A 14,876-nucleotide genomic window follows, 5' to 3' on the forward strand; every position below is an offset into this window, starting at 1 on the left:
GAAATCTAGGCAAGGTTGCATGAATAAAAACTAAAACCAAATAAATAAAAACCTGTTAAAATATATTTAAACAAATACATTTTATTCTACTGATGATAGCAACGGGTATTACAGACTGTGTGCTGGAACCTATTTTTTTTTTTCTTTTTTTTATTGTTTATTCAGCTAACAGTGATGGAATGCTCCATTAGTTCCACACATTTAGGATGATCAAATGGATATCCATGTGGTGGGAAAAAAACTTTCCAGGTTTAAATCCCAATGATGCAACATACATTACTTGGGGTCAAAAAGAACAAAATTGGTTGCATCCTCATGGGGTAGGATGGATGACATACTCGCCTCTCCCAGCAATCACAGTAAAACCAGCCAATTGGGGGTGTCTGTGAGCCCATGTATGCAGCAGATGGCATATAGAACATTCCTCTGAGTGTGCTTTGCTGCCCTGTGACATATGGGTGAACATCAGATTGAATTGTGGTTGGTTGGCCTCATATATCTTTGAGGAAGCATTTTAGCACTTTTGCTCCATGGTAGCACTTTTATGATAATAGAGAGATGATGAGGATAATGATGAGGATAATGATGATGATGATGGGTGGGGATTGTTTAAAATTACTGTGTTGACACAAGGACATTGATCTACTGTCTTAACTCTAAAAAAACAGATGAAGGATGCTTCCAAAAACACAAATATCTTGTTTAAAGGCTGGGCGTATTGTTCCAGCTGGATCTCACTTCACGTGCATGTGAAGTGAGGTCATTCAGTATGTCTTCAAAAACATGACCGACCTCTGAACCTCTCCACATAGAAATATGCGCAGCTGTTATGTTTGAGATTCACTCGCTGCCTCTTTCTGTCTCTTTCTGTCGTTGTCTATTTCTCTCTCACTTTCTCTCTCTGTCTCTTACTATTCTAAACTGTCGTGTCTGGCAGTTCTATTAGAATCTTCACTATGGCAAAGCAATGCATGTATTATTCATTTCAACCAGCGTGAGGCGACGACTCCTTCTTGAGGTTCCAGTGACCTAGTCTTCTGTCTGCAAAACATGGAGCAACAGGAGCTTCAGGCAGGATTGCAGACATGTACCATTGTAATAATGTATGAAGTGATTGTGTGTCGCCACCCATTTGGACACGTTTGTACCTGGGAGCACAGGCAAAAACCATTTTGATATGGAAGCATTTTTCCAGGATGAGATATGGAAAAAGATATGCTAGTAGAGCTTTGTAAACCACTGTAACTCACTTATTGTATCACAATTGAATCTTTATCGGATTTTCAACGGCACCAAACCCTCACTTAACTTATTTAACTCTTCTGCGTCTCAGATAAAATTTCTTCAGAAACCTGATTGTGTTTTACTTTCCAGTTTCCCTGCTACTTAAGGTCACGTTGTGACTTTTTTTGTTCTAGGGAGTTTTTCTGTCTCTTTCTTCTTCCCAGGCACAAACACACACTTTAAATCAATCTGTAGCTTTAAAACAGCAATGCATTACAGGGAATTAAAAACCACTGGGGTGCCAGAGTGTTGGAGCAAAGATTGTGTAAGGAAGGATACTGCAGTAGAAGAGAAAGGGGGGGGGGGGGGGCACACCAAGCATATTATGTTTCGTATTATTATCAGATTGGATGAATAATGCAGAGAATAATGCAAGAATCTTCTGTCGCATTAACACATTTTTAGGCAGTGAAAGAAGGGGGTTCCAAGAACTGGGTGGAGAATGCTGATACAGAGGGAGAAAACAGCAAGTAATAAAAGATATTTCCATAAGAGCCAAAGGGGAGTGTATGTTTTGTATCCAGTAAAGAGTTATGAGAAGATTTCTGTCTAGCTGCATTCTGGGAATTAAAGGAGAGAAATGGACAGCATGCCAACAACTCCTGTTTTTTCTTTCCTTTAGTGCATAAGGGTGTGTGTGTTGGAGAGAGAGAGAAAGAGAGAGAGAAAGAAGAGAGAGAGAGAGAGAGAGAGAGAGAGAGAGAGAGAGAGAGAGAGAGAGAGAGAGAGAGAGAGAGAAAAAGAGAGGGGGGGGTGTTGGGGGTTCCATAACGGACTTCAGATTCACATATTCACAACAGATTCACTTACCTTGGCCGGATTTTCTCCTTTCTGATCTTTCATGGCTCACAGAATGAACCGTCAATAGCACCAACAAACCGCTGCGCATTAGACAGGAATGCAACATTTAGCACATGTCATGGATTTAATATCGTACATCATGTATTATTCATGCTACATGTCTTGCAAGAAAGTCTCACAATCGAAATGAAAGTGACAGGTCATTTTAAACACACCTTTATGAAACTTTGATGAGTGTTAATATTGTATCTGTCACAGAGTTAACTTTCAAGCTCCTTTTACAGTGCGACAGTATACAGGATATTATCCCGCTTCACATGGAATGTCATAGTTGTGTTCTTAGTGAATAACAAGCAGGAGAATACTTGAAACATTTCTTTGTGTCCGTGTGTGTGTTTATGCATGCCCATGTGCTTGCTCTCAGTAGGTGTCCATCAAGAGAGCCAGTGTTTGTCTTGTCTCGGTAATTAATGTACACTCTGAAACATAAAATAGCTTCTTTTTCATGACATGTCAGATGCTCAGTCACTCGGGCACTTGTGGCCCTCCTTATTCTCCTGTGGCTAAGTTCAATATCCCATCTGTCACTGCCGGTTCATTCTGTCTAAACAAAGGCTGCAGATGTGGCTCTGTGCTGTAATTTGATTAGGACTATTGAAGCAGCAGGACAGGATTGCAGCTCGGGGTGAGTGCCATATCCAGGAAATGTTGTCAGTGAACCCACCTGTGCAAAGTTTGATTTTCGAAGAGAAAAACTGTCCAACCTTGACAGCTGTACTCATTAGCACCTTTCAAAGGGTGGGTAATTAGCATTGTGGGTCTTTAAGAGAATTATATTTATGGTACGCTTTGGAGAATTGAGATTCTTTTTATGTAACTGGTAATCTGTAACAACAAGGGATAAGGACTTGAGTCACAAAGTTCCTACCTCCTTAAATAGCTTGACTGGCAACTTGACTGACTTCAAAGTCTTTGACTTGTAACTCAACCATGAATTATAGGCTTATACCTTGCAAACTGATTCTGACTTTGAAGCTTATATCACGAGTTGCAACTTAACACTAACATAATGCCAATGACGTAGGATTTGCCTAAAACTTCCTACTTTATGAGTAAGCTTCGTTTGAAACATGTAAAGTACTGTCAGACTAACTTAAGGGTACCTCCAACTTTACATACAGTTCAGCCCAAAGTTTAGTCCTTGGCTCCCTTCTATTCATTGTTTTTCATCCTTTGGACAGATGATTCACCAACATTGTCTTAATGTTTATAGATAATAAGGCTTAGATTTATGTTAGCACCAAAACGACCAACACCACTCCATAACCTAATGTCTCGTATACATAATATTAAACACTGAATTCATTCCAAACTTCGTAAAATAAATCAGAGTAAATATAAAGTTTTTCATTGGCCCAGAATCAATTGTCTAGCTATTTACTTGATGATAATCGAGTGATTCTAAATGCTCCCTCATGACAATCATTACTCTGTTTTCTTATTTTTGGTCACATTAGCTCTCTTTTTCTATAAATGGTTAACAAAACAAATAGACAAAGTTGGTTCCATACTATCCTCCTATCTTGATTAGTATAACCTGCTCTTTATTGGAATTCCTCACTTCAGTTATCTATCAGTTACAATGGCTACAGTGGTGTGTCCAATTAAAGCCCTACTAACCTACAAAGCTTTGCATAGATTATACCCACCCAATTTATTTATTTACCTCTTCTCCCTGGCCTGCACCCTTTGGTTTGATAGACTTACAAAAATACATACTGGTCAGTGTTGGGAGCAGAAGATTTTAGTGTCATTGCCCCTAAACTTTAAAATTCTTTGCCACAATCTATTTGACTTTTTTCCTTTGCGTTCCACTAACATGTCCTAGCTTTTGTGTTTTTCCCTTGAATTGTGTATTTCACAATGGTACTCAGCATCCAGCATCCTAACATTTTAAACTGGTATCTAGGTTTGCTGAAATATACAGCTGTGTGTCATTAGTGTGGTATTTAAAAAAGTTTATTGCCAATGCTGCTGTATATATTTGGACTCTGGACTTTTCTCAGAAATGCCTTCTCATAACTTGACTCGGACTCAAACATTTTCATAAACAATGGCATACGCCATGCTGATTTCTTACAAAGTAATATGCAGTATATTTGATATTCATGAGTGTAACCTTATGCTTTGTTTACCTGCAGGTGTCCTGAGCCTGCCGGACAGCCTGAATGAACACCGTGATCAGCAAAGAGGGGGAAAGAATGCAGAAGGTCATGTCTTTACCCAGGCTGAACTACGGACCATCGAACAGTCCCTTCTGGCCACCCGTGTGGGAAGCGTCGCTGAGCTAAGTGAGTCTGCATTTGTGTGTTTGTGTGTGAGATGCCACTGTGCAACATTAATGCTGTAACAGACTATTAGACATGGTTATAATGACTGAATGTCTGTACCCATAGAAAATATATTCCAGATAATGATTTATTAAAGAATTATATATTAAAGTAATATTCTAATTACCACATGTAATAATGTACATATTCTTTGTTCTAAAGGGGAAATATTTACTAGAAGCAAATCTTTTATAAAGGGCCAGAGTTTTTTGGTGTTTGGATAAGTAAATGTTTAAAAACTGCAGTTGTATACTCTGTGCAAGTGTTTTTGCAGGGTCTTTCAGTATTTTCTTACCGTTCGGACAAATGGAAATAATAGACTCAAATCGGTTCCAGTGTAAAAAAATGCTTATCTGCACAAAAATCAACTCCACAAATATTTTAGGTTGTCAAAGTTGGAGTAGAAGAACTCGAGTGTCCTGCACAGAGCACTGACCTCAACCTCACTGAATGCTTTTGGGATACATTGGAAAGCTGACTGCCCTTTCGATTTTTTACCTGACATCAGTGCCTGACCTTCCTAATGCTCTTGTGGCTGAATGATCACAAATCCCCACTGCCACACTCCAAACTCAAAAAAAAAAAAAAAAAACAACTTCCCAGTGGAGTGCAGGTTATAATAACAGCAAAAGAGAATTATACAAGCACACATAGTAAGAAAATATGAACATTTTACTTATAGAGCATGTCGAATCAATCTGACTTATATATTATGGGTATAATTTTTTCATCCATATGTAGTTTCATTGAAATAGAAACCTGTTCATGCACAAAGGGAGCTCTATGAAGAATTTACATCGGTTGGTGTGGAAGATCTTGAGTAGTCTGCTATAGAGTTCTGATCTTCTCGCAAGGCCTCCGCACCCTACATCAGTACCTGATTTCACTAACACCCTTATATCTGAATGAGCACAATTTTTTCGCAAGCACATTCTGAAATCTGGAACATCTTCCCAGAAGAGTGGGGGTTATAATTAACAGCAAATAGGGTCTAAATGGGATGTTCTAAAAGACCAAATTATTATCAGTATAGTGTTGTATTCCAAATGTCAAACAATTCAGAAACCACAAGGGTTCTTTAAATGTACACTATGCTTTGCCTAAGATTTTATGGCATCTATGAACTCCTATGTTGGAACTTTTTTTACTTTATGTGGCTATACCACATTCCCCATGGGAAAAGTTCTCTAAAAAGATAAAGTATACATATTCAAACTGATTTAGGTTTAAATACCTGTACAGACACCTGTTACTATCCTTGGTGCTATTCCTGATGAAAGTTGCATAACAAGTGAATTTTAAATATTTAACATGTTTTTTTTCTGTATAGGAAACATTAAAATATTTTTGTGTGTATCTAAATAATTTCTTTATAGTAAATGAGGACTAAACATAATGGGTCATATGTATTAAAGATTATCCATTTCTGACAAATTAGAGTTTAGCAACCAAAACACACTAAGGCATTTCTACACAATGCATAAATACTGTGAGTAGATAAACGTTTGACACAAAAAAACTTTTTCCACTGCACCCTGATGCAAACCCTCTTGAACTATTTGACATCTGGATGATCAATTGAGATATTGGCTATTTTTAGACTGTTGTGTGGGTGTGGGAGCCAGCGGTCAGCAGCTGGAAGGCCCCATCCAAAATAGAGCTGGGTGTGCCTCCTTTTAGATGGATTCTTTTCCAGCTAGATCACACCACAGTTCAACAGATTAAGACGTACTTGTGAATTTCTTTTAATGACAAAATGTAGTGTCTAGCATTTAGGTTTGTGCATATATATATATATATATATATATATATATATATATATATATATATATATATATATATATATATATATATATATATTTATATATATATATATATATATATATATATATATATATATATATATATATATATATATATATATAGTCTGTTTTGTCTTTTTTTATAATGATCTATTAAAAAGGAATCAGGAAATGCAGCTATGTACTCAGTCACACACACAAAACATTAAAACTCATGCAAATTACAAGGAGAAAGCTCATCAGTGCATTCTGCGTTGAGGCAGAAAGCCTGTCACATTTGTTCCACTCACCCACACAATAGCACACAATGGCTGGACAATAGCGGTTCACTATGTGAATATTTATACACCAGCAAGCCCCAGCAGTGCATGAACACTTTGTAAATGAACAGCTTAATCTCTTAATTTTTTAAACCAAATCGTCTCAGCGAATCTCTTAGTTGACTTGTCATGACTTATTATACAAAAAAGCAATAGAAATAAGCTATCTACCTTATATAGTCAAGAAGTGCATACATGTATGAGTTTTATAATACAGAATGGAAAGAAAAAAGAAGGATGGGGTGTTATGCCGTGCTATTGGGATGAAATGTAATGATGTGCTTTAAATCCGAAGATTAATGTTTCTGCCAATTTTGTTGGATCTAACCTGAAAATCCAAGAAGCAAGTGAAATGACTGACTATCCGTGGGAGGAAGGAGGGATATAGCAAAACAGAATAGATAGATAGATGAGTGATGTCAGTATGAAGTGTAGTGATGTGCTTTACATGTTTATGATAATTAAGGAATATAAAAATGAATGAGCTTCTGTGGGATGAAAAGGTTGATGAGTTTATGTTAAGAGGAAAGGGAAGTGGCTGAGTGCAGCATGAACATTGAAGCATCTAGCCTATAGGAGTGAGAGATATTTAAAATAATAATAATAATAATAATAATAATAATAATAATAATAATAATAATTATGTACTAGAAACTGTAGTCTGTATGAGATTGGTGCCATTACCGCAAATTCTATAAATTCCTAAAGCATAATGCACTGTAAATGTAAATTTGGTGTGCATATGCAGTATAAAACCTTAAATTCCTGGCATGCAAAATACTTTATACTTTTTTTTTTTAATAAAGAATGCAACTATTATTAGGCTACTTAACGCATTATAACAAGTGTTTGATATGCATGGTATGTTTTAACTCTTGTGCATCTAGTGTTCATAAAAGTTTTTAATAGATAATAGCATTATACCATGTCATTACAATGTGTACTTATAGCAAGTTTTTTTCTTATCTCTCAATAAATAGTAATCTTCCAAGTGTAAATGAAATTTCAACCACCAGTTTCACCTTTTAATTACGATGCTTTTTGTGCCTAGGTGATCACAGTTACAACTATGATTAGTTATTGGCAGTAACCCCCTGCTAGCATGGCCTTAGCTAATCTTGCATTACTGCTAGCAAGCTATAATTAGCTTATGAAGCTTGTAGTTAGTCTCTTGTGGGCCTGCAGTGACTGTGTGGGTGTAACGGTACATGTATTGGTACCGAAATGTTTCGGTACAGGGCTTTCGGTTTGGTACACGTGTACTGTATGCAATCCTTTTTACGTCAAAAAATCTGAGTTTTCTCACAAAAGTATCAAGTGGCGGACCACAAGTTTAGTTAGTTTTCGCCTTGAGTGTATGTTTTGAAGTTCACAACAATACCAGTGGTATAAAAAAAAGTGCAGTGTCACTGTGGCTACTCACTCCATACTGGAAATAAGATTTGTTTTGCACATGCATGAATAAGCTAAAGCATCAGTAGCGCTAGCAATTGCCGCTAACCAGGAAGTGGCTACCGGGTAATGCTAGCACTATGGATTTAAGATTCAAGATTTATTTGTCACAGACAAAGTTATATGCAGGATGCAACTTTCAGTGAAATAAAAAGTTGAATTTTTTTTTTTTCAACTCTAATCCATAGCACTAGCATCCTGGTTAGCGGCTATTGCTAGCCCTATGGTTTCTTTAGTGTTGTATGTGCAGCTTAAAGAATTTCTTATAAAAGGAGAAAATCATGACAGTTGCACATCGAGAAGGTAAATAAATGAAAGATAGAAAGAATAAAGACATTTGTTAAAGTATGCTGAAATAAGTAGAATGGTTAAGTAGAACATATCTTTAGAAAATGTAATATTTAAATGTAAAACACACACACACACACACAACGAACAGAACTGTGACTTAAAAACAGAGGTATGTACCGAACCTTGAATTTTGTGTACTGTTACACACCTATTATATACTGTTTATATATAGCTTCCTCAGCTATCGAGTTAAACACACAAAAATGCTAATTAATTAATTAAAAAATGTATTCTTATACTTAGCAATGGGTTTTCTACCTATTGTCTGTATTCACATTTACTGATAAATGTAATCACATTTAGATTTTTTATCCATTTTTGTTGCAAATCAAACATTAAACAGGATCTAATTGAGGGTAGGAACTAAAAGCCTGTGTGTGTCTGTGTTTGTGTGTTTGTGTGTGTGTGTGTGTGTGTGTGTGTGTGTGTGTGTGTGTGTGTGTGTGTGTGTGTGTGTGTGTGTGTGTGTGTGTGTGTGATGGTATTAGTTTCAGACACATCCCCCCTTCCCCATTGTCTCCCTTTTTACATACATTTGTGAAATTCCTATTTAAAACGTTGCTTATTGCTGAAATTGCAACACATTTCTGACAGGCATACATTGAAACATGTTCACAAATGAACATTAATTATTTCCACACAATAGTAATCTAATGTTTGAAACTCAGGTGACACTGCACCTCGAAGAAATGTGAAGTCTTTCACTGTACTGTACTTGTATATGTGGCAAGTTGCCAATATAATATTCCAGTATTTTGAAGTCTATATTATTATATGGTTTGATATTTATGTCTATATCTAAGCAATAAAGAAATAATGCATAAAGGAAGGACAAGTGTCACAGCAGGTTCGGTAGTTTTAGCCTGAGAGATAAAATAGAATCACTAGAAAAATGGAAAGGTAGAAGAATCTTTCTATCTGAAAGTTGTGAAAACAGTAACCTAAGGTTCCATCTGGGTTATAATGGATGGAGCTCTTATAATATTAAGATCACTAACTTTAAAAAAATACATTCTGGATAGAAGAAAGGAATAAAAGGAAAACCAGTAAATATTGAAGTAAGTCTAACTAACTTTAAAAGGTCAGTAAGGTGTAACTTATTGTTTCTAAACTTCATCAGTGCAGTATCAGTCACAGATTTTCAAATACTGAAAACTTTCAAAGGCATGGTGATGTTATTTATGAAACTAGGAACACATTTGCTATTGTGCCAAAAGCTAGGCTTAGAATCATTAATAACTAGCCACTTATTTTAGTTTTTCTTTGAAGGTACAATTATGGCAAAGCTTTGTACATTGATTTTAGATAGCAAATGGTCTGCAGAGTGCAACTAATGATTAACTAATTGCTTCATTTACATACCCAAATTCTCAGCTTGTAAAACAGCATTAATTGTAAGTGTTGTAAAATGGCCTTATGTTGAAACCAAACTTAATTAATGGTGTATTTATGGTGTACTTTAATGCTTTATTAATATAACACTATGAGATGGTGTTGTAAGGCTTTTTTAAACTATTATTCAACTTCCAGTGGTTCCCTTTCAGGAAATCGAGCTGCGTCAACAATGCTTTGGAAAATCCTTCTGTGTTGTCCATGCTCTGAATCACATGTGCAATCATTTAACAGAGAGAAGCGATCTCACAGAGAGGGTGAAGTCATGACCAGTATGCTATAAAATGCACATGCAGTGGAGCCGACGCTAGCTTTAGTTTGTTCTGGAAGTGCTTTGTGTGTGTGTTTGTCCCCTTACAGGTTTTTGGTAAGTGGTAAATGTCCGAAATAAATAAAAGCAATCGATTGACTATGCTGGGAAGCTCTGCCAGACGTGTCTGGATGGGTCCTGCATACTGTAGACAGAGGCTTTACGATTCAGTTCGGGTCTCATCCACCCCGGTTCAACAGGTGAACAGGCTCTTGTCTTGGAACAAGAGGTAGACACCATCAGACTAAGAGTACAGGTTCTACAGCCAGTACTTCATAGTTCCCAAAAAGGATGGGGGTTGCGTCCTGTTTTAGATCTTAGAGACGTTGATATTAGCTTGATCGTAGCTTCTGGCGGGCCGGCATCGAGATGTCGTTCTCGCCTGTATGAAAGAGCTGGGGCTAAGACTAAATGCCAAAAAGAGTGTGCTTCCCTAGTACAGAGAACCACCTTCCTAGGCATAGTGTGGGATTTGACCGTTATGTGGGCACACCTGTCTCCCGCTCGGATTGAGTCTATCCTCATGGCGGTCAAGAGAGTGAGACAAGTCCAGTCACTCACTGTGAAGCAGGTCCAAAGACTGTTGGGTTTTGATGGCAGCAGTGTCCAATGTGATTCCACTTGGCCTCCTGCACACGAGACCCCCTGTAGTGGTGGCTCGGCGACAGAGGGTTCTTCCAGAAGGGTGAGCCCTTCGATCCTTAGACGTGTGAAGAGATCCTGCGTTCCTGTCTCAAGGTGCTGGAGCTTTATGTCATCATGTAACACTAACAACAGATGTTTCCCTCATGGGGTGGGGAGCGGTCATAAGTGCAGTGGGCTCTATCTTGGCACATCAACTGCCTGGAGATGCTGGCTAGGCTTTTGGCTCTGAAGCACTTTCTCCCAGACCTGAGGGGCCACCATGTATTGGTCCATACAGACAACACATTGGTGGTCTCTTATATCAACCATCAGGGGGGTCTGCGATCTTGGCCCCTATACTGGCTGGCATTGCAGATCCTCTCTTCGAGGGCAGCTTACATCCCAGGGTACCTAAATCAGGAAACAGACGCCATCTTGAGGCAAGGGCCGAGGTACGGGGAATGGAGGCTTTGCCCAAATATGAAGGAAGTTTTACAGAGCATATGCGGATCTGTTTGCGACTCAAGAGACATCACTTTGTCCCCTCTGGTTTTCCCACACTTACCCAGCCCCTCTTGGGATGGGCGCCATGGTACAGACATGGTCTAAGCTGCGTCTGTACAACTTTCTCCCCATCGCGCTGCTCCCGGTAGTTCTAGAGAGGGAGAGAGTTCGCCTTGGTGGCTGGGCAGACTATGGTTTGTAGACCTGGTGGCCTTTATCGAAGAAACTACTTATGAGTTTCCCCCAAAGAGCGACCTTCTCTCTAAGGCACCCTGGTTCACCACCCGCCTGGAGTTATAAAGGCTGTGGCTGTGGCCCCTGAAGGGGAACAGTTCTTAGCCGCTGGTGTCCCTACCGAGGTAGTGGAGACCATCCTCCAATTCAGAGCTCCCTCTACAAGGCTAAATTGCGCCTGTTCTCTTTATGGTGCAAGTACCACCAATTGGAACCAGTCAACTGCATGGTTGGTTCAGTGCTGGAGTTCCTGCAGGAGCAGTTTGCCCCAGGGTTGTCTTCTTCCACCCTGAAGGTTACGTGTGTACTATCACGGCTTATTGTGGGCAAGCACCCCTTGGTGACATGTTTCTTCACGGCACCCCGGAGGCTAAGCCCAGAGTGCCTCTGTGGGACTTGGCTGTTGTGCTGGAGGCTCTGTCGAAGCCCCTCTTCGAGCCCTTGGCCAAGGTGGCCCTTAGGTTCCTGTCAGCCAAGACTGCCTTTCTTCTGACTATCTTCTCCGTGAAGATGATTGGGGACATACAGGCTCTCTCCGTGGACCTTTCCCCCTTGGAGTTCACCCCAGGCATGACCAGTGCCCTTGGTTTCCCCACAATCTGTCATGCTGCAGGCATTCTATCCTTCTCCTTTTTAGGCCCTTGACAAGAAGTAGCTGCTGCATGCACTGGACACATACATTCACAGGACAGAACTGTCAAGGTAGTCGGAGCAGCTGTTTGTCTGCTACGGTCCCTATAAGAAAGGTCTCCCTGTGAACAAGCAGACCCTAAGCAGGTGGATAGTGGATGCCATCTCATCCTCCTATTAGTCCTCTGGTCTCCCCGGCCCTATTGGGATCAAGGCTTACTCTACCCGAAGTGTGGCGACTCCACCGCATCCCCGTTTTATAGCTTCCTGGTCATGACGTCACCCCGTCAGTGATGCCGTGCCTCTCCATTGGACGGATTGCACACATGATTCAGAGCATGAACAACACGGAAGTGTTCCCAAAGCGTTGTTGATGCAGCGTCTCGGTCCCTCAGGGAGCCAGGGTTACATACATAACCAAGAGACATTCACATGCCAACATCTGAGCCACTTAACCAAGCCAACCTCACATTCTCCATAGTTCTCTTTCTGATCTTCTCAGTCCAGGAAAATATAATGAGAAGTAATCCATGCTGCTTAGAAGTTGGGTATCAGAGCAGGTAGCTGGGAAATCGGATACCTGCTCACATAACCATTAATGAACAGTTTATCATTCAAGCAAGGACATGAGGCAAGGACATGAGGCTAGAACATTGATAATAACTTTAGCCATTCAGATAACTGACAGCTACAGAAGTTATCAGGAGGCAGTTTTGCTCTTCACCAAACCAGGTTCATCCTGTGCAGTATCAACCAAGATCAATTATTTCACCCCTTTTTCTATTTTCCAAATCAAAGCCCACTTCAGCACCCAGAATTCCTCTCCTTGTGCATTCTTCTACCTTTAATATGGCACATGAATATATAGATAATTTTTGGGCACCTGATGAGTTCCAGAGTTTGGTGTACCTTTGCTTTAGGCATTAAAACCAGAAATCAGTTCAGACTGGCAAGTTCTCTCATAGATTTTAGTTAAAATTCTAATTGCCATACAGCGCCCAAAAAAGATTATATTTTTGCCTACCAGTTATGTTACTTTTATGTCCAGTTTCTTAGACATGTAATCCAGAAACATAATGTTGGCTTTCAATTCTATTGTGATGCTGCTTATCTGTACTTTTAATTCTGGCCAATTATAATAAATAATAATAATATATTTTTATTACTTATTTTTTTATATATATTTTGTTATATTACTTTTCTATGTTGTTCTGGCATGTGTGTTTGCCCAGCCTGTTCGAAGCTGTCCACTAATGAGAGTTTATCCACCCAATAGTGTGGCATTGGTTCTCCTTAGAGGTTTCTCTGGTCAAAGACACGATGCTACATAATAAGACTAGGAAATATATTCCAGTGTGAAGTCCCTACCAATTGGCACTATCTGCTTCTTTGGCTTTCATTTGCTTTTAGATCATACTACTGCTTTTTTTAAGGAAGCATTGCCTACTACTGGACTCCTTTTATTTTTAAACAGAAACTAAAAAAATTATTATTGGTAAATAGAATGTAACATGTATATTAGACATTTGTTAAGTTAATATGGTGTATGAGCAGGAATGCTGTTGCCATAGTGATAGTTTTTATAGTTTTTTGGGGATTTTTTATTTCCTGCATGATTATGGATACATCTCTGTGTGTCATGTGTGTGGGTGTCTGCATGGCTATATGTAGTAAATTTGTGTCTAGAGATCAGAGACAAGTATTTTTTATTCCCTCTGGTACAGAAGTGCCTTGGATTATTAGTTTCCCACCCCTTTTATTTCTTAAGAGGATTCACATTATTATGTGTCCTTTCAAGAGCTTTTTCATCAAAGCAGTCACTCAATACAGTAAAACTGGTTGGCTAAAAGCCCTTCTTTGTCACAAGATGGCAATGATGTCTTCCAAGTATCCTCCTGTGGTCATGCACACAGATTGAATTGATTGAAGAAATTTGGCCTGGAAATTCTGGTCTCATATGGGCCTGGATAATTAAGGGCTCACTGGATTTAGCATGCATTTTATGAAGCTAACAATAGAACGATGCTCCTGTGTTTATTTTGTGAATTTATATGAAAGGTGGATTAATTATGCTTTCTTGTTGGACTTTCTTGCTAAGTTTGAAATATCAGCCATTATATAAGAATAAAAAAATTCCTTGGGCATGTATTCTTAGGAAAATATGAAGGCAATGTGACAAGAAGCAAAGTAGATTGTTATTAAACTTAATAAACAGCAGTTTGCCATCATTTAATCATCATTTTAATTCCAGGTAGTGTCTGCGTGCATCTTGAAATGCTTTTCTGCTCACCACAGTTGCGAAGAGAGATTGTTTGAGCTACTGCAAATTCTCTTGCAACTCAAACCTGTCTGGCCATTTTCTTCCTGTAATTAATTTCACTCCTACAAGTCTGGCACCTTGTCGATGAGTCATTATAAAGCAAAAAAAAACATGATTGCTTATAGTGTAAAAACAGAAGATTATAGTGCAATAACAGAATACATGTATGGATGTAAGGAATAAATGTATAGATGAATTCTGGTAGTTGCTTATTGTGAATAATAGGCATCTATAACAGCTGCACTGATATATTTTGTGCTGAAATTGCCTTTTAGCCAGTAAAATTTTTTTTTTATAATAATAATAATAATAATTTCTTAGATTTTTTTTTTTTTACCATACGAACATGGAAAAAAAAAAAAAAAACACTTACGGAAACTTGTTCCATGTGCTCTTGTATAAGTACCGTAATTTCCGGACTATAAAGTGCACCCATTGCGCTTGTACAAGCCGCACCCTCTG

General features: G+C 38.6%; 1 protein-coding gene across 2 annotated transcripts in view; it reads left to right on the forward strand.

Annotated features, from left to right (window-relative positions):
* btbd11a (BTB (POZ) domain containing 11a) overlaps positions 1-14,876 on the forward strand; it is a 193,990-nt gene that overhangs the window by 113,114 nt on the left and 66,000 nt on the right. For both annotated transcript variants that reach the window (XM_083528110.1, XM_083528111.1), the window contains exon 2: positions 4,287-4,436. In XM_083528110.1, the coding sequence (XP_083384236.1) occupies positions 4,287-4,436 (150 nt within the window). The remainder of the gene's footprint in view (positions 1-4,286; positions 4,437-14,876) is intronic.

The sequence above is a fragment of the Silurus aristotelis genome (genome assembly GCF_946808225.1).
Source record: "Silurus aristotelis genome assembly, chromosome: 24".
NCBI lineage: Eukaryota > Metazoa > Chordata > Actinopteri > Siluriformes > Siluridae > Silurus > Silurus aristotelis.